General features: G+C 40.7%; 2 protein-coding genes across 19 annotated transcripts in view; one reads left to right on the top strand and one right to left on the bottom strand.

The window, feature by feature from the left end:
- The window catches only part of COQ8A (coenzyme Q8A), an 84,334-nt gene extending 79,396 nt beyond the window's left edge, over positions 1-4,938 (top strand). For all 8 annotated transcript variants that reach the window (XM_072647671.1, XM_072647676.1, XM_072647670.1 and 5 more), the window contains 7 exons: positions 259-340; positions 473-566; positions 921-1,062; positions 2,048-2,155; positions 2,494-2,559; positions 3,431-3,517; positions 3,621-4,938. In XM_072647671.1, the coding sequence (XP_072503772.1) occupies positions 259-340; positions 473-566; positions 921-1,062; positions 2,048-2,155; positions 2,494-2,559; positions 3,431-3,517; positions 3,621-3,908 (867 nt within the window). In that variant the 3' untranslated portion in view covers positions 3,909-4,938. The remainder of the gene's footprint in view (positions 1-258; positions 341-472; positions 567-920; positions 1,063-2,047; positions 2,156-2,493; positions 2,560-3,430; positions 3,518-3,620) is intronic.
- A 15,590-nt stretch (positions 4,939-20,528) lies between these two features.
- Positions 20,529-27,768, bottom strand: part of CDC42BPA (CDC42 binding protein kinase alpha) — a 372,601-nt gene continuing 365,361 nt past the window's right edge. For 10 of the 11 annotated variants that reach the window (XM_072647658.1, XM_072647660.1, XM_072647659.1 and 7 more), the window contains 2 exons: positions 23,327-23,484; positions 20,529-22,511 (listed from right to left, as the gene is read on the bottom strand). In XM_072647658.1, the coding sequence (XP_072503759.1) occupies positions 22,380-22,511; positions 23,327-23,484 (290 nt within the window). In that variant the 3' untranslated portion in view covers positions 20,529-22,379. The remainder of the gene's footprint in view (positions 22,512-23,326; positions 23,485-27,768) is intronic. The other variant, XM_072647668.1, reaches the window with a different exon arrangement.

Below are 27,768 nucleotides of genomic sequence, written 5' to 3'. Positions count from 1 at the left end.
TGTGGTTTCCAAGTCCGTATGCAGCAGCGGGGAGGCCCTTCTGTTTGGGAGAGTGGATAGGAAGTACATTGCATGTACTGTTTGTGTGACCTTGCTACATGGGAAACTGTCCACAAACACTGCCATACTCTGATGAGGACACAGTCTGGCCCCTGCCCTCAGCATGACTGCAGGGGTTTTCAGGGATGTGCCCCGTTGCTGGCAGCCAGGGTGGGGAGACTCTTGCTCCATTTCCTTCTGTCCATCTTTCTTTTGTAGTACCCTGGAGTAGCCCAGAGCATCAACAGTGACGTTAACAATCTAATGACGGTCCTCAGCATGAGCAACATACTCCCTGAAGGTAGGAGGAGCCTGCCTTAGGAAGAGGTGGAGGAAGGTTGGGCTGGCGCAGGCCTGGAGGCCCCTTGTTGCCCTTACAGGGTCAGGCAAACCTTTTCCATTTCTTTCTCCACTTTATCTTGTCCCCTGTCAGGCCTATTCCCAGAACATTTGATTGATGTGTTGAGAAGGGAGCTGGCCCTTGAGTGTGACTACAAGAGAGAAGCCGCCTGTGCCAAGAAGTTCAGGTGTGTCCCTGCCATCCCCACTTTGGTCCCCAGAGTCCTCTGCTCCCATTATCCCTAGTGCTGGCCTGTCCTGGTGCCTGCCCCCCACACAGGTCAGTGAAAAAAGCCTTAAGAGAACAAGAGAGGCCAGGGGCTGGTTCTAGGCTACAGGCCAGACAGGAATTCTATCCTCCAGCCTTCCCTTTAGGAAAGAGACCTGAGACAGACAGCTCTTTATTTTGTGAAATGTGACCTTCATCTCTGATCCTGGTAGCTGTGTGTCGTGAGAGCCATAGGCGAGTGCCCCTGTGGAAGGAGAGCCTGGAGGGGGAAGTTAACTTTACCCCTTCTCCCTTTGGTGCCTCCAATGTCTAGGGAACTGCTGAAGGATCACCCATTCTTCTACATACCGGAGGTCATAGATGAACTTTGTAGTCCTCATGTCCTGACCACAGAGCTGGTGTCTGGCTTTCCCCTGGACCAGGCAGAAGGGCTGAGCCAGGAAATTCGAAATGAGGTATTTCACTGGGGAAGCCAAGTAGGTGTATGGTGGGGAGAGTGAGGGGGATGGGAGTAGGAGCTGGCAGCCTGACTTCAAGTCCAGAAGAGCTAAGTGACTGCAGGAGCTTAGGGACGAGCCATCTTCTCCTCTGGCCTTCCCCTCAGCATGACCTGGTAAGTACCTCTAAACCCAGGGTTGTGGTGACCACCAGGAGGTCCTTGGAAAAAAGAGCCCCTTATACATGAGGGGCAGCCCCTTAGGTGTGACATGTACATTTTTAATGCCAGAAAGTTGTGTGCTCCCTGGCCTTGTGGCAGAGTGCACTGGTCATCGTGAAGGCTCAGTCTCTGGGCACAGTGACACGCAAGGTGGTATGATTTTCAGGTCTTCCGTATACACACGCATAGGCACTGAGCTGTGTGCTTAATTACCATTTGGTTAGGCATCCATTTGGGGATGGGTGTCAGCTTGAATAGAGGGCAGCAAAGTATGTAGTGGTTCAGGTGGAATGAGGCTCTTGAGTGTGCCTTCACACTTGTGTAGATGATTGGATTGAGGCTGCCCTTTCCCTGTCCACACTTGTGTTCTAAATAACACCAGAGTTCACGATCTCTGAAAAACCGTTTTTCTTGACCAAAAAGAGTATGGGTTTGGGACAGAGGGAAGTGTCAGGGAGGAAAGCAAGACAAGGCGGGTCCCTGGTATAGCCAGCTCTTAGATACACCCTTGGGTATAGACTGTAGGTGGTAAACAGAGGAATGTACCTTTCAGGGCACCAGTGGGGGTTCCTGCAATGCAGCTTCCTTTCACTTATGAAACCTAGATATCATTCTGAGGCAAACTTTAATAATTTCTTCTCCCACATCTAATTGTTCTGCTTCCCTGGGCCCTCAGGAGCCTCTGAAATCAGTCTAAATAGCAGAATGCTGACTTCCCTCCTGTGTGTCTGGTAGGCTACAGCAGGCTACACCTCCCCATTCCTGCCCTTCTCTCCCCACAGATTTGCTACAATATCCTGGTCCTGTGTCTAAGGGAGCTGTTTGAGTTCCAGTTCATGCAGACTGACCCCAACTGGTCTAATTTCTTTTATGATCCCCAGCAGCACAAGGTAAGGAGCCTTGGACCCCGAGTATCACTGACCCTGGTTGCCACAGAGCTCAAATTCTGTCACAGAAAGGGGCACAAGGATCTTGTAGCATGAAGTTGTAGTTAAAAAGCCTCTGTCTGGTGCCTGGAGGCAGGGAGGATGGTGCATGAGCCTTCTTGGGGCACCCCCACCTCCACAGGCAGGAACACACAGGTATCATGCCTTGAGATACCTGGGCCCACACTGTTCCTGAATGGAGAGGAGTAGAGATGGGGGCTTTTTAGCCCCTCTCCTCCTCACTCATGCCTCTGGCCTACCCCACCTAGCAGCTTCTTACCCTTTTCTCTGGTCCTATCTAGGTGGCTCTCCTTGACTTTGGAGCAACCCGCGAATATGATGAATCATTCACTGACCTTTACATGCAGGTATGGAAGGCCACTTGCAGAGATGGGGGACCCTCTAACAGAATTGACTGAATCTCAGTTTGTATTTCAGTACAGCTTGACCTCTGTGCTGTATCTGGGCCTGGGCCCATAGAGTAGTTCCATCCTAGGAGAAACATGTGAACTTGGCTGGAGGCAGAGTGGCCTTGGAAAGCCAACATGTACTTGAATCTCTTTAGTGGGATTTACACTCTGCTACATTATCTGAACCAAGGAAAAAGAATATCCCTTATCCCCTCCCCCAAACCAGGAAAATAGCCATCTTTTGGAGGTGCTGATCATAGCTGTTGCAGGAGAGAATGGAGCTGGCTTATGGCCCCGCAAATTGAGCATCACATTTTATAAACCAACTCCTCTGTCTCCGTACATGCCTCTCCCTGTTTGCTGCAGATCCAGGCATTTGGAAGGCAGCTAGATGAACACCAAAGAGTTCATGATCTTGGAAGAAAGCTTTCTTGACCAAAAAGAGTATGGGTTTAGGTCCCTGGTATAGCCAGCTCTTAGATACACCCTTGGGTATAGACTGTAGGTGGTGAACAGAGGAATGTACTTTTCAGAGCACCAGTGGGGGGGTCCCTGCAATGCAGCTTACTTCCCCTTATGACCCATATGTCATCCTGAGGCAAACTTTAATAATTTCTTCTCCCACATCTAATTGTCCTGCCTCCCTGGGCACTCAGGAGGCTCTGAAATCAGTCTGGATAGCAGAGTGCTGACTTGTATTCTGCCTCTCATCACTTAACACTCCTAAGGAAAGTGAGTGGTGGGGAGAGGGCTTAATCCTGAAGGAACAATGGGGAGTCACCTTGTGGCCATGAGACACACCCTTTACCTGTGATCTTTGTGTGCCTAGTTAATCAGGGCTGCGGCTAACCAGGACCGAGAAACTGTGCTGAGAAAATCTATAGAGATGAAGTTCCTCACTGGCTATGAAGTGAAGGTAAGTTGAGGGCCCCTTCCCAGACCAAAGATGTCTGGGAATGCAGGCCTCAGAGGTCTGTCTTTCTCATTTTCTTCTCTTTTTCCTTCTCTCATCCTCCCAGGCCATGGAAGATGCCCACTTAGACGCTATCCTGATCCTGGGAGAGGCCTTCGCCTCAGACTCACCGTTCGATTTTGGGAGCCAGACCACCACTGAGAAGATCCACGGTTTGATTCCCATCATGCTGAAGCACCGTCTCATCCCCCCACCAGAGGAGACTTACTCCCTCCACCGAAAGATGGGGGGTTCGTTCCTCATTTGCTCCAAGTTGAAGGCTTGTTTTCCCTGTAAAGCAATGTTTGAGGAAACCTACAGCAACTACTGTAAGAGGAAGGCTGAGAAGCAGTAACTGTTGATTGTCTTGTCTGAAGGCCCTGTTTTGTCTAGCAAAGAGCAAGATAGTATTATCTATCACCTCCCAAGAGCATCTCAAGAAACAGAAGACTGTCTCAGAAGCAAGTGGGTATTGGTGCTGACCAAACCTAGAACCTTCTACTTACCAATAAGAGGCAGTTTTCTTGTAGGAGTAAACTTGCAGGAAATTGTGACTATGCCGAGGTGGGGTGTGTGTGTGTGTGTGTGTGTGATTGCCGGGGGTCCTCGATGGCCAGTGCCTTTACATAGCTTTTCTTGATTAAATGGTGGCTCTTTAGTGACTGGGTGGGGTTGAGGATGAGGAGAAAGAAAGCTGAACCATGACAAATCTCTTGAAACCTGCTTACTGTTGATTCTTTCTATGAAATAGCTTTGGACAAAGATGAAGGGAAAATAGATTTGATTTTTGTTTTCCTTTATTTTGTGTGTTTTTAAGTTGAGATTTTCCTCCTACGATTGTTAAGAGAAGGGAGAGTGTCCATTTTCTGCTTTCTCTTTAAATAAGTACAAAGAGAAAAAGCCTTTTAGGACTTTCCAGACCTTGTAGTGTAAGATTTGGGGGAAGTATGTGTGTGTATACAAAATGAATTGGTGTTTACTGCCTTTTTCTCTTCTGGCTAGAGCTGGAGGGAAGTCCTGTACAGAATAGTGCCAAAAAAGCTATTTAACCGAATTACCTGCCTTCCAGCAAGCTGGTTCTCTTAGGAGTTTTTGACAACTGAATGTATACCAGTGGACTCCTTGCCATCTGGTTCAGGGACTATAAGGGGGAGGAGAAGACAAGGGAAATGGTTAGGGGAGAATAGATTCCAACACTTTCCTGATGTCCTCATCCACAAACAGTAAAGTCTTTGCTGAAATGAATGTGAGAGAAAGGGGTGTGTTGCTACGTTACAGCCAGATTGATCTCATGAGGATAGCCACCAGTGTATGTTAGTTTTTGTACATTCTTATAACTGGCCTACTTATGCATTTCAATAAAAAATTGTTGTGGAGTTTGGCAATGGCGCTGTTTTCTTCTCTTCCTTTGCCCTCAAAGAATGTCTTACATTGATAACAAAAGTTGAGGAGCAGCAGCCTTGATGCCAGTGGCCTCACAGGGGCCTTTAATGTTACCTGAGGGGGAAGGAGCAGGAATGTAGCTAGATGGGGCCTTGGAGCTGCTGCCTCTACCTCAGTGCAGGGCATGGAGGAGGCTGAATAGATGACTGAGGGGCAGAACAGAACCCCAAACCCCAGGTATCTGAACTGTAACCCATCACTTTCCACAGCACTTACCTTGTTTTCCAATTCCACTCTCTTGTCCAACAAGAGAGGCCCAACTTGTGTCCCAGGAGTAGGACAGAGATCAAGGAAGAGCTGGAACCAGAATACTGCAGTCCCTGAATTTGAACCCACAGATGTGGTTTTAAGTTGGGGCTGTCCCTGGTGCTAAAGGTCCTAAAGGCTCTAAAGGGTTGGAAGGTACAGAAGCAGGACTTGAGAGACCAAATAAGGGGATTTGGGGGCAGGAAACGTGTAGAAACATGTCAGCTGTGCTACTGAAGATGCTCCAGGAGCCATCAATTCCGTTGTAGTTCCCCTTTGCTGTGAGAGGATGCCCCTATGAGCCATGATAAAACCAAAACCTTTTACACATTTTTAGGGACTGAGACTATCCACAAATATGAAAGTACAAATCGAGGGAAATTAGTAAATTGTATCCATCTTTTATCCATCAGTAGTAAAGATGAATAAGCATACTGCAGGCACTGACTAGAACCGTTGTAATGGACTTTCCTCATCCCCTGATGATGGCAGAAAGATGGGCTTGTCATAAGAAATAATTATATTTACCAAGTGCTATAGGCAGTGAGTGAAATATGGGGAATGGCTTAACTTTCAGCATTGTGAATAAGGCACATATCGTTGATATAATCCTCAGCCCTATCATCAAAGTAAGTCTTGTAAGACTACAAATAGATCCCTTAGCCTCCTATGGAACCCAACTCTGGAAAAAGTGTGGCCCAGCCTACTGGTATGCATGCCACAGTGTAAGCAGCAGCCCTGGCAGACTTTTAAGGTTATTCTGAATTAAAATTTTGTGCCTTGAGGATTGCATCTACACATGGCTTTTTCTTAGAGTAGGGGCAGAGGAGTAGATGGTGCACTGCAAGAGATGTCGGAGAGAAAGGACACTCCCCAGAAAATGCCAAAATAAAATACAGAATTCCCAGCGGGTTAAGTCACCAACCGTCAAGCAGTGAATATGAACTCTCATCTTTTTCTTCCTTGTTTAGTCAAGTGCTTTATAGTTCTTTCTACCCAAGTCAGCTAAAGGTGGAAACCTTACCCTTCCCAACAGCACCTATTTTGTCTATATACAGTAAGCACTACACATATATTACCTGCTTTGATCACTACCACACTGGTCAGAATGATATTGCTCCAGATGGCTATTAAAATTGTGAGACACCTTAAATATGGGCTTGGAGGAGAGTGTAGATATGGGTCTAGTGCCGTCCATTCACATAGTCTGTAAGACAGACAGCAGCTGTACACCACAGCTGTTTCAGCCTCTGCAGTTCTAGTCTCTGACTCCAGCTCCTCTGCAATCCACCAGGGGTGTTAATTTCTATTCTGAGGGAAATACTTTACCAACATTAAGGAAAAAAATGATCTAATAATTAAGTGCTGGTTTGGAAGTTGAGATGCAGGGGCCAACAAAGCTGACGGAAGCAGGCAGGGCTTCATTAGAAGCCTGTTTTGCTTGTAGGATCCAGTAGCTAACCTGATGGTTGCCTGCTCGCAAATATGACTGTTCACTTAAGAATAACTTTCAAATGGAAAAGACCTGGGTGTTTTCTCTGAAACAAATGTTTTGGGGTCTCATCACATTCTCAGAGGGATCTGATTCAGAGAGTGGGAGAGGCCAGGAAATCAAGATGAATTTACCAGATATTGTGCTGTGTTGGTCTGTAGAGGGGAACAGAGAGGTCTTTCCCATGGAGGGACTTTCCCCCTGCAAAGGGAAGGGCCCTGAGGAATCACAATTAGAAAGGACCTGGGTCTCTAGCCCAACTTATTCCCAGACAACATCCCCACTGGGTGACCATCTGGCCTTTGCTTGAAGACTTCTTGAGAGAAAGAACCTGATAATCAGCAAACACTGGGCTAAATGCTGGGGATAAAAAAATCAAGTGAGAAAATCTCTGCCTTGGAGGATGTTTCTATTTTACTCTCCAGCACACAAAGGTGAGTTGTGGCTGAGCTGAGGGATTGTGTGAGTGGAGATACAGGGCACTAGGTTGTCACCTTCTCTGCAGCAGCAACGGTAACACTGACTTGGTTATTGTTCCCAGAGTTAGAGCAAGAAGCGAAAAGGGCATGAATGCGTGCATGAGGTGGCAGGGATGCCGGCGAGGTGCCCCCATGGCATGGGCCCTGTCCTAATAGTCAGCTAGATGGAATGGAAGCCATGGTCTGGGCCTGTGGATCCGGTCCAGCATGGAGTCCTAGAGCTGAAGGCCCTCCCTCTACTCCCCAGATGTGGGAACATAGTCCCTGGACCTCTCCTCTCAGGTCGGGGAGGAGTTGGCTCCGATACTGAGGGAGTCTTTTACATCTTCTGAAACCGTTTCTCTGCAACTTACTCATTGCTTATATTTCTGCCCTCTGGGGCCGGGCAAAATAAGTCTAATCTCTTCCACATTTCCTTGAAATAAATATTCTCTCCTTTAGGTTAAATATCCCCACTTCCTTCAGCCTCTCCTCCCATGGCTTGGAGTCATCTTACTATCCTGGCCATCTTCTGAGCACTCCTCAGTTTCAAGAGTGCAGTGGAACCATCACTTCCCCTCTTTTGGACTCTTCCATCAACAGCCTAATTGCATTTCTTCTTTATTTACCATTAACTAGGAATATAGAGTTTAAGGTATAGTATATAAACTGGTCGTCCTTCATTGCCGAAGAAGACCATGCCATCAGAGGAAATGATGACATGACTTGCACTTGACTTTGTTTTGAGTGAAGGAGGGCTGTGCAGGTCACCAGCCTCACTTCTCCTCCAGAGCCATCTGGGTCCAGTGACCAGATATTCATCAGGATGACTGGAGATGACCCAGGATGAGGCAGTTGGGGTGAAGTGACTTGCCCAAGGTCACACAGCTAGTGAGTGTCAAGTGTCTGAGATGAGATTTGAACTCAGGTCCTCCTGACTCCTGTACTGGTGCTCTATCCACTGCACCACCTAGCTGCCCAGTATATAAACTATATTGTACCTAGAGTGCTAGACTTGGAGTCAGGGAAGACCTGAGTTCAAATCCTGATGCACACTCCTACATGTGTGACCCTGGGCAGATCATTTCACTTTTCTTTGCCTCAGTTTTCTCATCTGTAGAATGGGGCTAATCATAACATCCTACCTCACAGGGTTGTAAGGATCAAATACACGATGTGCTGCTCTACAAACTTCAATGCACTATATGAATGCTGGCTATTATGGTTATTTTTCACTAGTACTGAACTAGGAACATATGAAAACCCTGAGATCTTTCTCAGACACATGGCTCTTTTAACTATCTATGTTTCTCCTGTCTTGTATCTTTTTAATTGTGATATTCCTATTAAAATTAATCTTCACAGAATCACAGAATTTCAGAGTTGGAAGGGACCTGCACTGGCCCTCTAAAGTCAACCAATAAGCATATTACAAGCCCACTATGTACTGGGTACTATTCTAGGTACCAGAGATACAAATACAAAAAAAAAAAAAAAGGCAATCCTTGTTTTCAGGGAGTTTGAATTCTATCAGAGGAGACATGAATATATGTATTTCTAGAATAAATACAAAAGGTAGTTCAACAAATACCAAGCAATCTACTTGTTTCCCAAAAAGAATCCCTTCTACAACCCACCCAGTTGTCAAGGTCATGGAGGCTTTGTCCGAAAATCTCCCTAAAGGGTAACCCAGTAATCCCAAGACAGCCTGCTCACCTTAAAAACTCTCATTTTTAAGAAGTTTTTTCTGAAATCAAATTTATATTTATTTCTTCACTAACTTTTTGCTGGCCTTACTGTTGATTCACATTGAGACTGTGGTCCCTCAAGCTCCACAGATCTTTTTCAGACAGCAGTCTGATCGTGCCTCATCCTTTGAACTTGTGAATCCACATTTGTGCCTATTTAATCTTGGAGAGGCAGTGTTGCATAGAAGGCTCAGAAAGCCCTGGGTTCCAGTCTTACCTTGGACATACCTAGGTTGTGTCATAGCCACACACTGATAACTTAACCTCTCAGTGACATGGGCAACTAACACCAAATTAAAAAGACACTCACCTGCATGGGTAAAAGGTGTCTCCTTATCTGAGAGTTCCCAGTGCCAACAAAATCACAGATGCAGTCCTACCCCTAGCCTACATTCAATATATTTATCTCAGTGTTCTAAAACCTGTCAAGGTCTTTCTGCATCTTAACCGTCATCCCATATGAGAGTTATCCTTCCCAGCTCTGCGTCCCGTGTGAGTGTGGTCAGCCTACTACCTACTACAAGTCATGATAAAAAGGTTACGAAGCACGCAGCCAAGCAAGGGGCCCCGAGGTTCCTTGAAAGGTGACATCAAATCATTAATGATTACTGGTTTAGCAATCACATCTGCCAATTTTTTTCAGGATTCAAGGATATAGTCCACCTAGTGTAGGCAGTTTACTCTTTTCTTATTCACCTTGGGTATACACTCCCAGCCATATTTGTTCTGCCCACTCAATCCAAGCAATCATCTCCTTGGCAAACAAGGAAAGTGGCAGCTTTTCTGTTTTCTTTGCCTTTATATTGTTCCTGTCTTGTCTGCTCTTCATTTCTCCAATAAAGTTTTCAAACTGCCTCTTCCTTTACCCACCTCTCCCTGCCCCCGGGGGTTTTTAGCCTTCCTGGATGACCCAGGCTCATGGGGAGCTTTAGAGGACTGCACCAACTCTTCATGTTCCTTTTCTACTACCTGTCCTCCCTTCTGGTTTCTGTCCATGTGTTTTTTCATCTAAGTTCTTCCCTTTTCTTTCCTCATTCAGACTGTCTGTCTTTTTTTTTAATCGTTTCATTCTTGAGAGCTCTCATTCCTCCCGGGCTGGTTTCTCATGCAGAATTTGGAACCTGCCTATCCTTCCTCTGAGCTCCCTAATATTTGCTCTCTCAAAATCTAAGGTACATATGAGACTACTCCTGGCTTTTCTTTCCTCTTCTACAAGCTCCAAGAGGGAAATAGTCACTTCTCCGTTTGCTTCCCATTATTACATCCTGGCAACCAGTTCATTTATATTGGTGAGAATTAGAGCCAGAATAGAATTTTTCCCATGTTAGTGACACTACTTTTTGAAAGATGAACTTATTATCAAGGTAAGTTAAGAAATTATTAACTGCTCTGTTTTGGGGAAGCAAAGAGGGCAAATGTCCAGAAAATTAAAGTCCTCCATCACTGTCATGTCTCTCCACCAGACTTATGAGCTCCTTCCCAAACTCTTCCTCTATTTCTGCTACCTGTGGCAGATGCTGATATGGTTATCATTGTTTCCATTCACGTTAATCTGTATTCAAATGCCCAAATCTGATTAATCATATAATTTAGCATGTCAAGATTTTTTTTGGATCTCTTAAGATTTGTCATCCAATATATTAAATCTCTTTAGCTTTACGCCAACTACAAATTTCACAAGCATTCCAAATACTCCACCTCCATTAAAGGCCTTCTTCTAAGTTATCACTGGATCATTAATAACTATTTTTTAGGTCACTTGGTCAATGTTTTTGGTTTTTTGTTATATGATCAATTTTGAATATAATTAACTGTACTACTATCTAGCTCATATTTTTCACTCTATCTACAAGGCAAGTATGACAGATTATAGAATGTTTTGCTAAAATCTAGGTAAACTGTACCTACAACATTCCCCTGACGTCAGTCCAAAACTATCAAAAAATAAAATAAGGTTAGTCTGGCATGACGTGTCTTGATGAAGCAATATTGTTAGCTCACTGTGACCCTCAAGTATTACGATTTAGAATTTTTCAAGAAAACAAAGTCAAATTCACTGGCCAAATTACAGATCACAGTCTCTTCCTTCACCTTTTCTAAAACACCAGTGTAGCACCACCCCTTCTCTGCTCCTGTGGTCCCTATTCTGTTCTCTACCATCTTTCAAGATCACTGACAGTGAATGGCTAAGTAATCGCCTCTGCCTTTTCTTTCATGACCATCTGGGCCCAGTGACTTGAACGCATCGAGCAGTGAACTATGATTGCCTCTTTATTTATCTTGGGGTTCAAATATTTATTAGTATCTCACTTTGTTGGCTCTTACTATGATATTTTACACTTTTTAGGAAGCAACATATCCTCTCTCCATTTTCAGAATGTAAAAAGGAAATGGGAATTCCACAGATACCTACGCTATTTTGACTTCCTTAAATCGCTATATAAATTCTAATTAGTATGATTATTGTTATTGCCACCATCACCCTTTAGTCAAGCAGTCTTTAGATATAAATAGCCATTTGGTTTCCTCGAGTGGCATATAACAAGAGTTGTACACTCTGTACTAGGGAGTCAGAAGGTGGGAAAGATCTTTTCCCAGGAAGCAGACACCAAACGACCCCTTCTGCGCAATGTGGAAGAGATGCCTGTTCAGGAAGAGGCTGGACCAGAAAGGACCCCAGAGCCCATCTAATTCAGATTCTTTGATTCTGTGTGAATGAAATTCAAAACTCTAGAAAGGGCACACAAAGTATTACTTTGTTGGGTTTTTTCTTAATTAAAAAAAATCCACAAACGCAGGAGTGAATAAAGCTTGGGATTTGTGACTGCTACTCTTCTTTGACTAAGCAGAGGGTGTGATTTCAGTGGGATGGTCTTCCCACAATTCCATCTAATGAGTACAGATAACACAGCTTTTGAATTTAACCATTCATCTTGCCAGACACATATTCTTTCCCTTAAGCCTTTTGACTTTTCCTGTTTTCCTAGCAAGGCTGAGATGTATACTTGTTTTGTCCTGTTTCCTTAACGGAAAAAAAACACACCATATAAAATATTATGGAATTGGATACTTGGTATGGCAGATGATGGTGGCCAAATTACTGCCCAAGAAATCTGCATGTAGTACAAGTGGTCCTCAACCAGGACCTTTTTAGTCAGTCCGTATTAACATGATAAGTAGATTATAGAACATGAAGTAGCAAAGAACGTTAGAACTAGAAAGGACTTTAGAGATCATTTAATCCTTCCCCTCATTTTACAAATGTGGAATCTAAGACCCAGAAACAGAAAGAAGTGATTTGTTTACAGTGAGTGACAAAATTGTGGCTAAAATTCAGGTTTCTTCAATCTCACCTATACCAGTGTCTTTTCGGCTACTAACAAACCATTATATCTGTACATTATCACATTCACTCACAGCTTTGTGGTGAAACCAAAATGAATACATTGTCTACAGTATTTCATTATAATCCTTAGCTAAAAAGCCATCAGCTAATTAGAAAGCACAAAAACTAGTCATAACTGGCAAAATACTTCAATACATGGGCCAGCCTTGAACTTGTACAGTGAACCCACACTGTTCACCCATAAAACCCTGCAGATATCTAAACCACCAACTCCAGGGTCAGGCCAAATTTATTCTCCCCAAGATTCTGAATCTAGGAATGATTTCAGGGACTTGGGTTGAAACTAAGTTAACTACTCCTGCAGAGGAATTCAGGGTTGTGGTGCTACTGGGCTTCTCTCAACCTGGCTTTAGAGAGCTCACTGAAATTAGTTATATATAGTCTTAGGGTTTAAAATTGGGAGAGTTCTGATTGAGAGGGAAGAAAAGATTTAAGGCCAGTGGTGGACTTCTCTTATTTAACCCTTGATGGACTTCTCTTATTTAACCCTTGAAGTGAAAGGAATGAGAAAGTTGCTTAATTTTGGAAATGAAAAAAATGTTTTGGTAGTTGGAATTTTATAGCTGCAAAAGACTACAGAGGAGTAAAGTGAGACCCAGAGATGGGAACCAATTTGTCCAGGGTCATACAGGTAGCAGACTTGGGATTCAAACTCAGGTCTTTTGATTCCAAATCCAGTTCTCTTTCCACCCTAATTTCTGATCCCTGACACACCATAATCTGTCTCTCCAAGGGTTAGCCTATACAAAGCTCTTCCAACTCTTCCATGATCGAGAGAAAACATATGCTTTTGGAATACAGAGAGTGACAAAGCAACACAGTACCAAAGCCAACAAGGCAAACCACTGGCAGAAAAGTGTGTCCCAGTGTTGAGTACTGACATGAGAACCCACCCAGGCTCCTGACTCAGTGTTTTTTTATTGCATAGTTCTACTTCATTTTGCCATGTGAATTTAGATTAGAATAATAACTTATACTAGCATTAAACTTCACAGTTTACAATGCACTTTTCCTTAAAAAACAAAACAAAACTGTGAGAAAGATAGGGCAGATGTTATTATCCCTATTTTACATATATGGAAAGTGAGGCTTGGCACAGTAAAGCCCAAGATAAAAAACAGAACCAGGATTCACGTTCACGTCCTCTAACTCTACACTCAGTGTTATTTTACATGACACTACCATACTTTTATTTGAAGGTCTAAAACAATGAACTGATGGTATTATTATTATTTTTTTTTTTACAATTTTAAGAAAGGTATATGTGCAAAATTCAATCCCAAGAAATACCTGATAATTAAGTCATACTACTTAGTTCTCTGAGATGACACTTCTTGTACTTTTTTGTTTCAGAAGTGTGAAATAAGCAATAGTGAACTTTGCTCATTGAAATCCTGTCTTATAGCTTGAAATGAAAATTTATCCAGCATGTTTTGTGGGGCCAATTCAATCATTATGCTAAAATGTTACTATTTTAGTTAAAATAGTAATAAATATGAAGTCATACACGGGTTCCAAAAATTAACTTCACAAATGTAGGACATATGACCTTGCTAGTATGAAGAAGATGTAGGGGTTTTAGAGAACTGTAAGATTAGTATGAGACAGTGTGACAAAGCAGGGAAATTAAATTAGCTAATGGGATCTCGGACTGCATTATGAAAGGCAGAGCACACAGGAAGGAGGTGATCGAATCCATCTGTACTTTCTTGGTCTGACAATATCTGGAATGACAATGATAAGGTGTAAAACTTTAATAGAAGGCAAACAAACAACAGTGAAAGATCTTGAGCCTATGCCATATGAGAATGGATTAAAGGAACTTGGAGAAGACTGGGGGTAAGTGAGGGTGGGAAAAAGACGTGACAGTTGTCCTGAAGGACTTTAATGCATTAGACAGATTAGATTTGCCCTGTTGGTCTTGGAGAACAGCGCTAAGAGCAAGTTGTGACAGGAATAGAACATTTTACAAAAGGTAAATTTAGGCTGAATGTCGAGAAAAACTCCTTGACGATCTGAAGTATCTCAAAGAGGGACAGGAAGACTCAGAAGACAGTGGGCTCCTCTTCCCTGGAGGTATTAAGAGGCTGCAGGCCCATTTGTAGGTTTTATGGGGATTCTTTCTCAAGCAGGGCTTGGCCTGGATGGTTGCTGAAGCCCTCTAACCATACTGATCTGGTATTCTGTGTCTCCATGGGCACATTACTTACACACGCACATGTGCTCAAGTAATACACACCTGTCCTTGTTCCAAGTGGCCTGATTCTCATGTGAAAGATGCCAAATCTTTGCTTGTAGTCTAAGGTAAAAACTGCAGCTAGCTTTGCAAGATGACTTTTTTTTGTCCCTTGTAGAAGCTTGATTGATAGTCTCATGATAGCCCTCTAACTCTGGTTCTCGAGATGGTGGTCACCTAGACCAAGGGATGGACTGAGCCAGCTGCCTTTTCTCAAACTTCTCCCTCTAAGCTTTCTGCAGCATCTTACACCACTGATCCCTGCCTAACCCATCCCCTGGCCAAACATTCTTCTCTTCTTTCGCTTCCCTGCCCCTAGTCTCCTGATTCTTATTCCTGAGCGCTCCTCCTCTGTCTTTTCTCATTCTTTCACTGGTTCTTTTTCCTCAAGTGTTGGTGCTCCTCCAAGGACTCTTGTAATATCTTTCTCTACATTCTTCATCACTTATTCATTTTTTCCCCATGGTTTCAAATCATTACTTCTGCTGTATTATGATTCCCAAGTCTATATTTCCTGATCGTTTCCTTTAATTCTAATCACCTATCTCTGACTGCTGGACATCTGTACCTCATTCTGCTAGGATCTCAAACCCGACATGTCCAAGAATAAACAAACTTATCATCCTCCTCCCAACTTCCCTGTTTCGTTCTCTAGTTCCACCTACTTCCTAATCACCTAGAACCGAAACCTCTGACTAATGGTTAACTTTCTCTTTCATATTCCCACATCCGGTTTCCAGATGATTATTATTATTTTTTCATTTCAAGGATCTAGAATTTCATCAGTATGGATCTTCTCTCCAGGACTGTAACCCTTACATAATTTAATGGATTGTCTTTGAGAGTTGCTGTAGCTGAAAAATCAATCACTTGCATTAAAGTTAGTTGAAAAGGTAGGCTGATAATAGGACAACAAAGCATTTGTCTTGGATAGACCTGTCAGAACTTTCATTTTTCCAATGATATGTAGAAATAGGTCTTTTGTAGAGGACACTATCTCTTATGTGTGTCCCTTCCTCCTCACTCACAGTCCCATTGATCCTTCTTGTTACTGGATTTCATTTCACTCTATTTTCCTTTAGAGTCAACACTCTACATGTTAGTAAAACTGGACAACTTGCTGTTCCTGGATCTCCTTCTGTCCTCTACCATGTCCAGGATTCACACAGGTCATTTTCCATGCTGGGGATGAATTCTTTTCCACATGTCTGCCAGATGAAACTCTTCGGTTCTTCCAATGCCCAGTTCAGATACTGACTGTTTCAGAATGCCTTCCCTCATCTTCCAGCTGCAAGTTTTGAGAGGCAATATGGCACAGTGGATAAAGCACTGGATGATTTCTTTCTCCTATTTCTTCTAGCCCTTTATCTAGATTGTCACTCTTGTACACTCAGCATATTCTGCCTCATAGTATCATTGTGTATTGTTTTATTCCTCCCCTCCCCTCATTAATTTGAGAACTTGGGGAGGTTGGATACTATCTTTGTTCCCGAGCATCTGGCCCAGGGCTTTACACATTTGTGTTTTTTTCTTGATTACAGGAACAGAAATTTAGAGCTGGAAAGAAGGTTAGAGGTTACTGAATCAAATTCTATTTCAAAGATGACGAGACGGAGGCATAGAGAAGTGAAGGGACAACAGCTAGTCAGTGTGTGAGGCAGGATGTGACTCCAGATCTCCACGCCTCCAAGTCCAGGACCAGGACTTGGCCTATTTTGTCATACTGTCTCTTGAACCTCGAACTTAAATGAAGAAAGCTGCTCTGATGGGTTTTTCCCAGAGAGCACCATAATAATGTTTTGCACACTGCTTAGTCACTAGGTTGAAGAACAATAGTCACATTCTTAGTCATGGTAAGTTCTTATATTAAGGAGAAAAACTCCTAAAGCAGTTTAAAATTTGTGAACCAATACAAATTTCAGAAAAAATGTAGCCTCTACTTTCAAAGAAGGTAAAGAAGGCTGATGGGGGTCAGAATACATGAAACTTACTTAGAAACCATCTTTGTTCAACAAAGTCTTAACTCAAAAGCAGTATTTCTAAACACTGATGTGTATTTCCTGGATGAGTAATGACTTTTGAACCTGCGTATGTAGAATACCTGCTTAATTAACTGGACTGTGGAAAGCATAAAGGAGGTATTAGATGTAAAACTGTTCAGTTTCCTTAAAAGAAAATATTCCAAGATTCAAGATCAGTGAGAAATGTGTCTCCAGGGTTGAGGAAAGATGAGGGTTCCTATTTATACTTAGGAGCTCTCTTCTGGAGTGAATTAGATAGTCAGTCTGATCTGAGCTCCACCATAACCCACCACCCTTCTGATGTTGACTGCTGCCAACTTTCCGCTGTGGTAGCTCTTCTTTAGATGCCAGCACTGCTCTCACTGGTGATGATGACCACAGTGTGTAAATGGGCCTGGGGCCTTGCTGGGAATGCTTCAGCTGAAGCCCAAGGATCTCTCCACATCCCCTTTTTCCCCAAATCATGAAAGAAACCAGAGTCAGTAGTAAATTAGATAAAGAGGAGGAAAATAAAAAGGAAGAAAGTCTCATGTTTACTTCTTTAAGAAACACCCTAGATCAGGGCAATCTTCAGGGATTCTGCTCCAAGTAGACAGTGCTTCATATTCAAAAGATTTAACATATTTGAAAGTAAACTAGTGGTTTTCTGTCATTTGTGGAAAAAAGAAATACTATTACAGTACCCTGGGCTACTTCTTATACTTAATCATAAACCGCTTTCTTCAATTGGTCACACAGTATTTTTTGGTTCTCTGTCAATTAGATTCATACAGTATTGTGTGGCAGGAAAGATAAGACCGTATCCTGAAACATATTTTAAAACACAGCATGAAAATATGAAACAATAATTTAATTTATACTATCTGCTGGTACTATACTAATTATCTCATTCAATATTCACAACACCTTGGGAGGTAGACGCTGTTATTATCCCCACGTAACCTGAAGAAACTGAGGCCAACAGCGGTGAAATGACGTGTCTAAGGTCCCACACACAGCTAGTATTTGAGGCTAAATTTGAACTCAGGTCTTTCTGACTCCAGGCCTAGCACTCTAACCACTGCAGCACCAGGTAAAAAATGATAATATGATGAAACAAAGAAGAAAAGATCTGTCCCTCTTCCTTTCTCCATTACTCATCTTTTTTTTAAATCAGGGAAAAAAGACAAAACACCCACATTTCTAACAGTTCCCTGTTTTATTGCAATACATCAAAGTCAGGTTAATATTAAGTGTGTCACCAACATAAAGTATTGGTGAGGAAGTCATTCATTACATTTCGGACTGTCCCACCTTAAATATTTCTGTGCAAAAGAATCCACATCATTGTTTGGTAGCAGAGAATCTCTTACAAAGTCCCCTACAACATCAAGGGCATCAATCCAAACAAATTAAAATAAAAAATGATAAGAGGCCAAAGCAGTATCTTTTCCCCCTCCACACAGACTTGTCAGCTTTTATACTCTAAACAAAAAAGTGATTACATCTAGGTCATGCAAAACTGTACAATAATATTACAATGAAAAAAACCCTAAAAATATATTTTTAAAAAATAAATGATATGAAACTGTCAGACATAAAAAAGGCAGGTTATTTTTTTTTCCCACTGAAATGCCAAGAATGGTTTGTGTCTTTATCAAATTCTTCCCCATAACTGAGGCTGTTTCTTACATGTAATAGAAGGTTTATTTTTGTTTCATATTTTCAAATGTGGATGAAAAGAAAGAGAAGAGTCATGGATTCCCTGATGAAAATGCCAGAAAAATGGAAAACAAAACGCCTATGGCAGCTATGTTGTTTGGGGGTCCTGGGTCTGCTGAACTCTACGAGCGCACTGCGCTTCCCAGCCATCGTCTCATCAGGCAGGATCGTTCTAAGAACGTTGGCCTGGATTAAGTCACTAAAGTCACAACGGGGAATGTTATGGGTAAAATGAAACATCAAACACTTCTTTATATAGTTCAGAGAAGGACGAATGGGAGGCAGGAGGAGAGAGGGACAGAAAATAGAGAGAGAAATGCCTGATTCTCTCCCATGTATTTGGCCACCATTGTCACTTATAAAGACTGGCCTAGCAGAAATTTCTAGACATAAAAATTCAAGCTGATCTGACTTTTCAACATCTTTCTTCCCCATCTGAAGAACTGACATAAAGTATCTTATCCAAACGCACCTTGGCTTCAAGACCAGAGTGTTTCTCATGATTACAAATCCATGAATCCAGCTCAGTTACAGCTTTAAAGTGCTTTTCCTGCTGGAGTCAGGGAAGATTGCTCTCATTGCCCCCATCACTTTGTGGGCAATAGCTGAGAGCTCAATAGAAATGCAATCAGTCATGGGTCCATTAGGCTCAAAACCTCTTTCTCAGATACATAATTCAGTAATATGCAGTCATTCAGCGATAAGATACATTTCTGACCACAAGAAAGGCAAAGATGGGCTGAAAGGTCACTGCAGAATGATGACAAACTGTTGTTACAAAGTGTTTTAGATCTAGGGGCTTTGGGGATGTGTGTGACAAGAACAGAGATTTCAAGCTCCCCAGCTTAAGTGCAGGAACCAGGAATTTCTTGGGAAGTCAAGTTGACAAATGACAGCAGTTACAATTTATGACTCTAAAGCTATGTTCCAAAGGAAAGTGCCCAAATCACTGGTAATAGCTGGATTTTTAACCAATTAGATAAATGCAACTTATTTTAGCAACGTCTGAGGTTTTCAGTTCTGGCAAAAATTGTACATATAATGTTACTGTGCACATCAAAAGCACATGATGAAATGACTCAAGATTCAAGGGTAGACCTCCACAGCCCCTAGCTGTTGGAGACAGATGCTGGGCAAAACTCCTTTAAGACATAGCTTCCCTTTCTATTAAGAAGAGTAATGTATTTCTTCCACACGCACCCAAACTACCCACGATAAGTAAGAGATTCTACGTGCAGTACTAAGAAGAGATGGGAAGCATCTTTTCAACCATGTGTCCTGGACTCCTCTAATGGTCAACAAGCTTCTTTTTCTTTCTTTGGATCCTTTTTTCCAGAGAGTAGTGGATTTTTGGGTACCTGCTCAGAAGACCCTGGATGTATTAGGCTATGCATTTGAGGATAGTGTGATGCTAATATATGGACCCAGTATAAATATCACCGATTTATCAACTAAGGAAAAATGTCTCCCTTCCTTGCAAAAATGATTTTTTTGGGGGTGGGGGGAAACACTGTAATCAATTTCTTATTGAAATTGCCCTATTACAACCAACTCTTCATTAAAAAGCATACCTGGGATGCTACTCCAATGACAGCTTTGGCATAGGGCAAGCAGGACATGGTGTGAGCTAGAGATCTCTGTATAGGCTTTGTTCATTTCTACTTCTCTTCTGGGGGATCTGAGTGATCAATTTGAGATGGAGCCCAATCCTTTAGCAGGTTCATTTTCTGGCCTTAGCAACAGTCCTGTCTATAAGTAATCTAGAGTCAGAAGCTGGCCCAGTACCAAAAGGTTCACTGGTATGATATGAGACATTCTTAAGGAAGGGAAATCTCTAAGAAAGAGGTTGGAAAGAATAACAGACAAGACTGAAAATAAGGTGCTCCTACGGGACTTCTGTCCTGTCGTGTGCTTCGTCTTCCTTATAACACACTAGTGTTGAGGTGAGCAAGGACACAAAAATATTTGCTGGAATTCTATCATGTCTAATGCTAAATGCCACATTTAGGAAAATGGTAGACTGAAATGACAATGAAACAGTAAGGTACCAACTTGATACCTGAACAAGCTAAATTGTATAGATAGTATGTTAAATGACTCTTAAAATGCAAAAACTTCACATATATTTTTCCAACTTGGAGGTGACTTTTTGGAACAAGTATGCCCATGACAAAATAAAATACAGTAATTTTAGAATAGCCAGACTCCAGCATATCTAACGGCCTTAATTGTAATTTTTCTTTTATTTTTTTCCATTTGTGTATTTATAAAATAACCCCAAAATAACCCTCTGCCCCCAAAAAGCTCTGTAAGTTTTTCCTCAGAGTGGACAGACTGATAAAAACTGACATTGCTGTTATCACAGAAATGTAGAATGAAAGCATGGTTGTCAGGGGTCAAATGATACAGCACAGATGCTGGGAACTACATTTATGACACGCAGAGGAACCTTAGTGCGCGTTCCTGGGAGGAGAGCAGATTGTGCAGATTTCGGATTTTTAGTGACGCTCACATGAGAAGAATCAAAGAGGCCAATTTCTCTTTCTTTTCCTCCCTTCTCTAATGGTGTTATTTGATGGGGTAAATGGCTTCAGGTCTCCACCTCATTACAAAAGTACAAGAACTCCAGATTAACCTCAACTGTGAGAAAAATGGAGTTGTCTGTTCTCAGCTGACTTCCCTGTGGTGCCCCCAAACACTGGAGGAGCAAATAAAAATGCAACCAATAACACAACCAACCCAACCAAGCAAGAAATCTGCTTGGAATCTTGGAAGCAATCAGCAGAATGGACAATTCTGGGCTGACTAACTGACTAAGCATGAATACCCTTTGTGCCAAACCTTTAAAAAATTATTCTCAGGTGAAACTAAGAAAATATTTGGTTGAGGCTGCTCAGAATGCATGCATTTGGGCAGATTGAGATTTTAGCTATTTGGTAAACTGTTTTCAGGCCAATCAGAGGAAGATCATTCCCCTTTGAAGTCAAATGAGTTCCTTCTAGAGAAATTGTCCCCTGCTCTAAACTGCAGTAATGTTATTACAGCCTGGGGAGGTATAGTGTATCCCAGGGGGAAAAAAAGCACTTTTGTGATCCTTAGGGAGATCCACCCTTTTGGAAAATATAACTCTGCCCAAAGGCTTTGGGATGGAGAAGCTGAGAGGGTGGCAAGAAATCTTATCTCTTCATTTTTTTTCTAAGAGATAAGAAGAATAATCTTTAAAATGAAGATTATGGCTTTAATTCTACTAAGGAAAATAGGAAAGATGTGTCTCTGATGACAAGAGAAATTAAACTGCTCTTCTGATAATCTGTGCTCAACACCATTTTCCAAAGGGAATGGTGCTTTCTCTAGCTCTCTCTCTCAACAAATATTAACCAGTCTTTTCAACATTTAAAATTATTTATCATGAAAACATATGGAAACAACACAATTCTTTTAAATTAAAGGATTTCTTTCTCTTAAATATGCATTCATCTTTTACTGAATACATGATGCTTCTCTCTTAATATATACAATCAGTATTTAACTCTTAAATCTGTGTATTTAAACTCTGTATTGTAGTAAAATATGTATTGTTTTAATTAATAAGGATTCACTGGTAACAATCAGATTAACATTCAGTTGTGGTGGCTGAATGAAAGTTTCATGATGCTCTTTGATGATCCTCTCCACAAAGTTATGGGCTCACTGTGCTATCTTACAGTACGAGACTAGTGCTCATTTAAATCTTATTCATTTTTAGTTATCTTGATCTATTTATACTAAATTTTTTGGAGGAAGTGAAAGATAATGAAAGCAGCTGTAGTTGTATGAAATGAAATCAATACAAATAGAAATCTATGGTAACTATTTGACAACAATTTGCCCTTTTTTTTGCTGCTGTTGTTAAATCTGGGGGTATAATTCACCTTTGAATCATATCAGAAGGCAAACCTTTTTCCTACTCCCACCTCCCTTCTGATACCAGCCCCTAGGTAATGTTCAGGCAGAAGTGAGGGGAAGAGATGAGAGCGAGAGAACAGGGTGAGTGAAGGGGAGCCGTGGTGATGTCTGCTCTGAATGCTGAAGCAGCTCATGTGTCCCAACTCACGTGGTCAGTGCTCTCCAGAGAGAGGCTCTTGGTCTTGTGAGGAGAAATGGGGCTGGGAGGGCTGCTGAGGTTGGAGCTGTTGGAAGCTGTAGAATGCCTTGGAGAATCAGAGTCCTGCAGCCCCAAAAATCAGGATATTATTGATGAGCAATAATTATAACTGACATTTATATGGAGCATTATGATTTACAAAGTGCTTTACATTATCTCATATGATCCTCACAACAGAACTGTGAGGGAACAGAGACATTATCTCCATTTCACAGGAGGAAACTGAGACTGAGGTCACAAAGTCTTATGTGGCAGTGCCTGGAAAACCAATTCTTCTGACTCCAAATTCAATGCTCTTTTCATTACACCATAGCTGTAGGAAATGCATAAGCCACCATAGATATTCCTCCCCTTCCCTCTTGACCTCTTGACCTCCTTGGATAATTAAACTAATTTTGATTACTTGTTCACTGTCACTAATCTCTCAAAACATAGGGGTGTGTGTGCATGTGAGAGAGACAGAAAGAGAGAGAGAAAGGGAGAGAAAGAGAGATATGGGAATGGAGAAGAGTGCTTGCTAAAATGCAGGTAACTATTTATGGAAGCACGAAGAAATGTGTGCTCTTTCCACACAAGTCAGACTAATGACAGCTGAAAAGCTCCTTTTCAAGGTATAGAATCCTACAAAATTCTAGTTTGCAAACCCAAGTTACTTGGTCTCCTTGCCCATTGAATAAGAATGACTAGTAATTCATGGAATTATTTAAGTAAACTCAATTTTTCTACTTCTCCACTATCCATACATTTCTTCTCTACTTCAAGCTTTATCAGATGAGATACTCAATTCTAATGTACATTCATGAATTCCTAATACCAGATCCTACTTTTTGTGGTTCCCCAAATTCCCACCCACAGCCTTTGGCTTCTGTCACACTCACCTCTTGATCATAGTCCCTTGCTGGCACATCACTTCCTTGGTCCATACCTCCAGAGGACAGTGACCCATCTGAGGGAGAGGTCATAGCTTGCCGTTTTGTCCCATAGCTTCCTCCCGAGAATTCTCTCCTTAATGCGCTACCATTTTGTGAAGATGATCCTAAAATGTTGTGCAAATTTTTTGTATTACTTGTGTGAAAGAAAAATTAGTAGAATCTTAAGTTCTAGAAGTCCATATCATTAAATGAATAAACATCATTATAGCTTCTATGTACCTTATGTAATAAGAAACACATGAACTTATCTCTATTTCGTAGGCAGGAAGAAAAATGGAACGGATAATTTCAATATCTCTGTCAATGTTTTGATCTTGTCAATTGTTTTGAGAGCAAGCAGATGTGCAAAAGATAGCACTCCAAGTAACTACTGCCAGTTGGGAGGGATAGTTAAAAAAAATGGATGGCCAAATAGGTTAACCCTACCTCCACTCTCCAAAAATGAGAGGTTAGAATTATAAGTTGAAATTTAATGAAGATAATAATGATAAGCTCCATGAGGGCAAGAATAAGTCAAATTTAAATCTGATATTGCCTCCAGCACAATCATGCTTAGCATATAGTAAGTGCTTAATAAATATTCATATATTTGATGAATCAATAAATCAAAATCAGTTCCAACATTTAAAAAAATCAGTTGCATAAGGATAAAGTCACAAAGGCAAGGCTAAACTACAAATACATATGGGAAAATTATTTTAAAATTTAAATCAAATTAATAAATGATAAATTAATAAAAAATTAAATTAATTAAAAATAAAAAAAAAAACCTGGAGTTTTCAGTGGACTTGAAGTTCAAAATAGTACTGGATAAAAAAATCATACTATACAAGCAACGTCTCAAAAAATATAAGAATATCTAATTTGGAGGAGAGAAGATGGGAGTGGGGGGAGAGGGATGATCTCAAGTATTTTAAGGACTTTCACTCCATGGAAGAAGGATCAGGTGAGAATACACACTGATTGATTACTAGGTGTGAACAATGCTTGGGTAGCTTGGAAGAGCTACAGATCTGTTTAAATTGGATGAAAGACTTGGTCATGCCTTCAGTGGTTTCTATAAAACCATGAAACTGGTTGGAATTGAATTTGAACTAGAGGCAAGCCCCCAAAAGTGTTCGTTCAAACCCTAGAGAAAGAAATGCTTGGAGAGGAAGAAAATGCCTCTTTCAATCTCTTTCCCTCATTTTTCATATTTCTGTAATTTTGTATAGGTGTTTATTTGGTTACCTTCTAGATCTGCTCTCATCCATTCAAATGTGCCAAGAGTATATATTAGGACTGGTGTGCATAAATATTAATTGCATTAAATGTGTTTTTCCCATTAAGACTTAACTTTAGGATGCCAGCTTGCTTCATAACATGCTCTGTTTCAGCTTTCTCTTTGGTATCCTCATGCTAGATCTGTCTTTCCTGGAAAGGACTAGCATATTTTTAAGTGTCACCTTCATCCACCGGTTAAATTTAACCTTTGTGTTTTGGCTCAAAGCTGTCATTCTCTGTTGTTACTTGGCACACATTAAGAATTTCACTTTATCAAAACAACAATAGCTAGTATTTACGTAGTGCTTTAAAGGGTGCAAAGTTCTTATTTTATTCTCCCAACATCTGTGGGAAGTAGATGCTCTTATTATCTCTATTTTACAGATGAGTAAAGTGAGCATATAGAGGTTGCAACTTGCTCAGAAGATATAGCTGGTAAGTATCTGAGGTTGGCTATGAACTCAGATCTTCATGACTCCAGGTCCAGAGCTCTGCTCACTAGACCATCAAACAAAATGATAAAAAACGGCATTTTGATATTCTTGGAGAAAATATTCACGAGATGAAATGGCTATTTAATGTGCTTTTCAGTGGGGTCATATAACTTGATATCACTCATTCATATTGAAGTCATAGATTTTTTAGTACAATTCTCCCTTTGATTTAAAAGCCATATCAATTTTACTCAAGAGTATTGATAACAGGATTTACGGCTAAGCAGAACTAAAGTGGCCTTAATCTGTCTCCCTGAAATAAGCTACTTTTTATATAAATTGCTCTTCATATTATTGAGTTAGTGATATTTTTGAAATACAGAAGAGCTGGGCATGAGTACATCAAATATTTTACTATTTTCAGTATGGCTGATTTATTTATACAGTGGAAATACATGATCAACTATGAATGTATATAATAAGAATCAAAAAAGCTTTGTGATAATCATTTAAGATGATGTAAATGTCACTGTGGATTGGGGTGGCTTGTTCAATAATAAGTCGATAATGCATTGCTCTTTATATCCCTAGGGTTTTTTTGAAAACCATTCTTGCTTCTCAACTATTATTTTTGTACACATGCTTTACATGTTTTGAGTGATACAAGCCGTGACTGTTTTGTATAAAGTACGTAAACATGTAATTGGTCAACACTTGGAGAGGTCAGTAGAGTCATGGTAATATATGATGCTTTCAATTAAGAATAATGGGATCAAGTTTACACAAGGATGTTGACAAGTGCTTTGCTAATAATTTATGCATTCCTACATGAAGCATTTGAATTAATAATTACGGATTTTATTTGGACCTCTCACTTTCCAGGTCTGCTGAAAAGCTAGAGTTTGAGCTATCTCCCTTGATATAACTATTATCATTCATTATATTAATGGCATTCAAGCTTTCCATTTCATATTTGATCCAATCTGTGTAGATATCTGGATATGCTCCATAATCTTTCTTCAAGGATTCTTTCTCCTATCATTTCTTTGTTTCTTAAGCTTCCCTAGAACAATATTTGATGGATGGGGAATTGTTTTTCTTTTCCTTGAAGGTGCCATGACTCCTTGTATTCCCTCAAAATTTTAACTTTGAGGACTCTTGATGCAAAATGCCATCCACATCCAGAGAAAGAACTATGGAATCAAAACACAGAATGAAGCAGACTATTTTCTCTTGTGTTATGTTTTGTTTTGTTTTTTCTCATGGTTTCTCCCATTCATTTTAATTCTTCTATGCAACATGACTAATGTGAAAATGTATTTAATAAGAATATATGTGTAGAACCCACATAAGATTGTATGACCTCTCGGGGGGAGGAAGGGGGAGAAAATTTAAAACTTATGGAAGTGATTGCTGAGAACTGAAAATAAATAAATAAGTTAAAAAATTTAACTTCAACTTTCAATTTTTGGTTAACATTATCAAAGACATCTGACATTTTCATGTTTCAGATTCCAGTTTGCATTTTGTTGTTCTTGCTCAGTTAAGAGCAATACCATGTTTAAAATTCTGCTGTATATATATATATATTGACTAGACATTGATGTAATTTTCCAATATCTTTCCACAGGTCTTCAATAGTATTCTCAACTCACTTCTGCCATGGTGGTATTTAATACTTGTTTTTAAGAGTATGTTCCAAGGTTGCTCCACCTTTCTTCCTATGCTTCTTACTATGGCAACAACCACAGCACATATTGTTGTGTGCAGGTCCTGAAATATTTTTACACTCTGTCAAAAATTGTGGGATCATACATTCTTTCATGATGATAATTCTAGCAGATACCAGGTTTTGGGAATTACTATTTTTTTATTAGTTACATTTATACTGTGAAACAAAAAAAAAAAGGTTTTGGAAACTAAATTCTAAGTATGCTCATCTTTTCACAATTATTCATTAAGAATAACTTGTACTTAACATAATTTTATGGTTTGAAAAGCATTTTTGTAATTTTTGCTATCTCATTCGACCCCTGAAATAATGTGTGAGTGTTGCTATCATTTTCATTTTTCTGACAGGGAAACTGAGGCAGACAGGTTAAATGACTTGCTCAAAGTCACACAGCTACTGTCTGACGTTGGATACACAAATTCACATCTTTCTGACTCCAAATCACCCACTGCGCCACCTAGCTGCCTAAGTGATTCAAGACACTGGCATTATTCTTCCCCTCCATTTCCTTATTGGGTAGCACTTCTGGAAGCTTTATTAAGTATAGATCTTCAATGATTTCTGATTCTTCATCTTTTCCATTTTTAGTTTTAAGCAACTCCTCAGTTTCTGCTATTGTTCTCTAATCTTGGCTGTAGAATAAAGTTATTTCTTAAAATCGCCCTGTATTTATCTTTGAACATTGTTGACAATTAGGATCTGAGGACATGTGAAGGTTTTGTTTATACCTTATAAGATCTGCATCCAATTTTATTATTATGTAGTTGTAGAGCATAATAAAATCAATCACATCTCATGGACATTTCAAACATACTCATGGTTCGCCACTTGAGCAGTCAGTGCCATGTGCATCAAAACATTTCCAGCAAATTCAGTATTCAGAGTTATTCATTTCAATTTATCTTGCCTTCTTGTTGTAATATGATTGAAATAACAAGTACTATAATTTAGCCAAGTCT

The sequence above is a fragment of the Notamacropus eugenii genome, chromosome 2 (assembly GCF_028372415.1).
Source record: "Notamacropus eugenii isolate mMacEug1 chromosome 2, mMacEug1.pri_v2, whole genome shotgun sequence".
Taxonomy (NCBI): domain Eukaryota; kingdom Metazoa; phylum Chordata; class Mammalia; order Diprotodontia; family Macropodidae; genus Notamacropus; species Notamacropus eugenii.
This window is presented reverse-complemented; position numbering and strand designations above follow the sequence as displayed.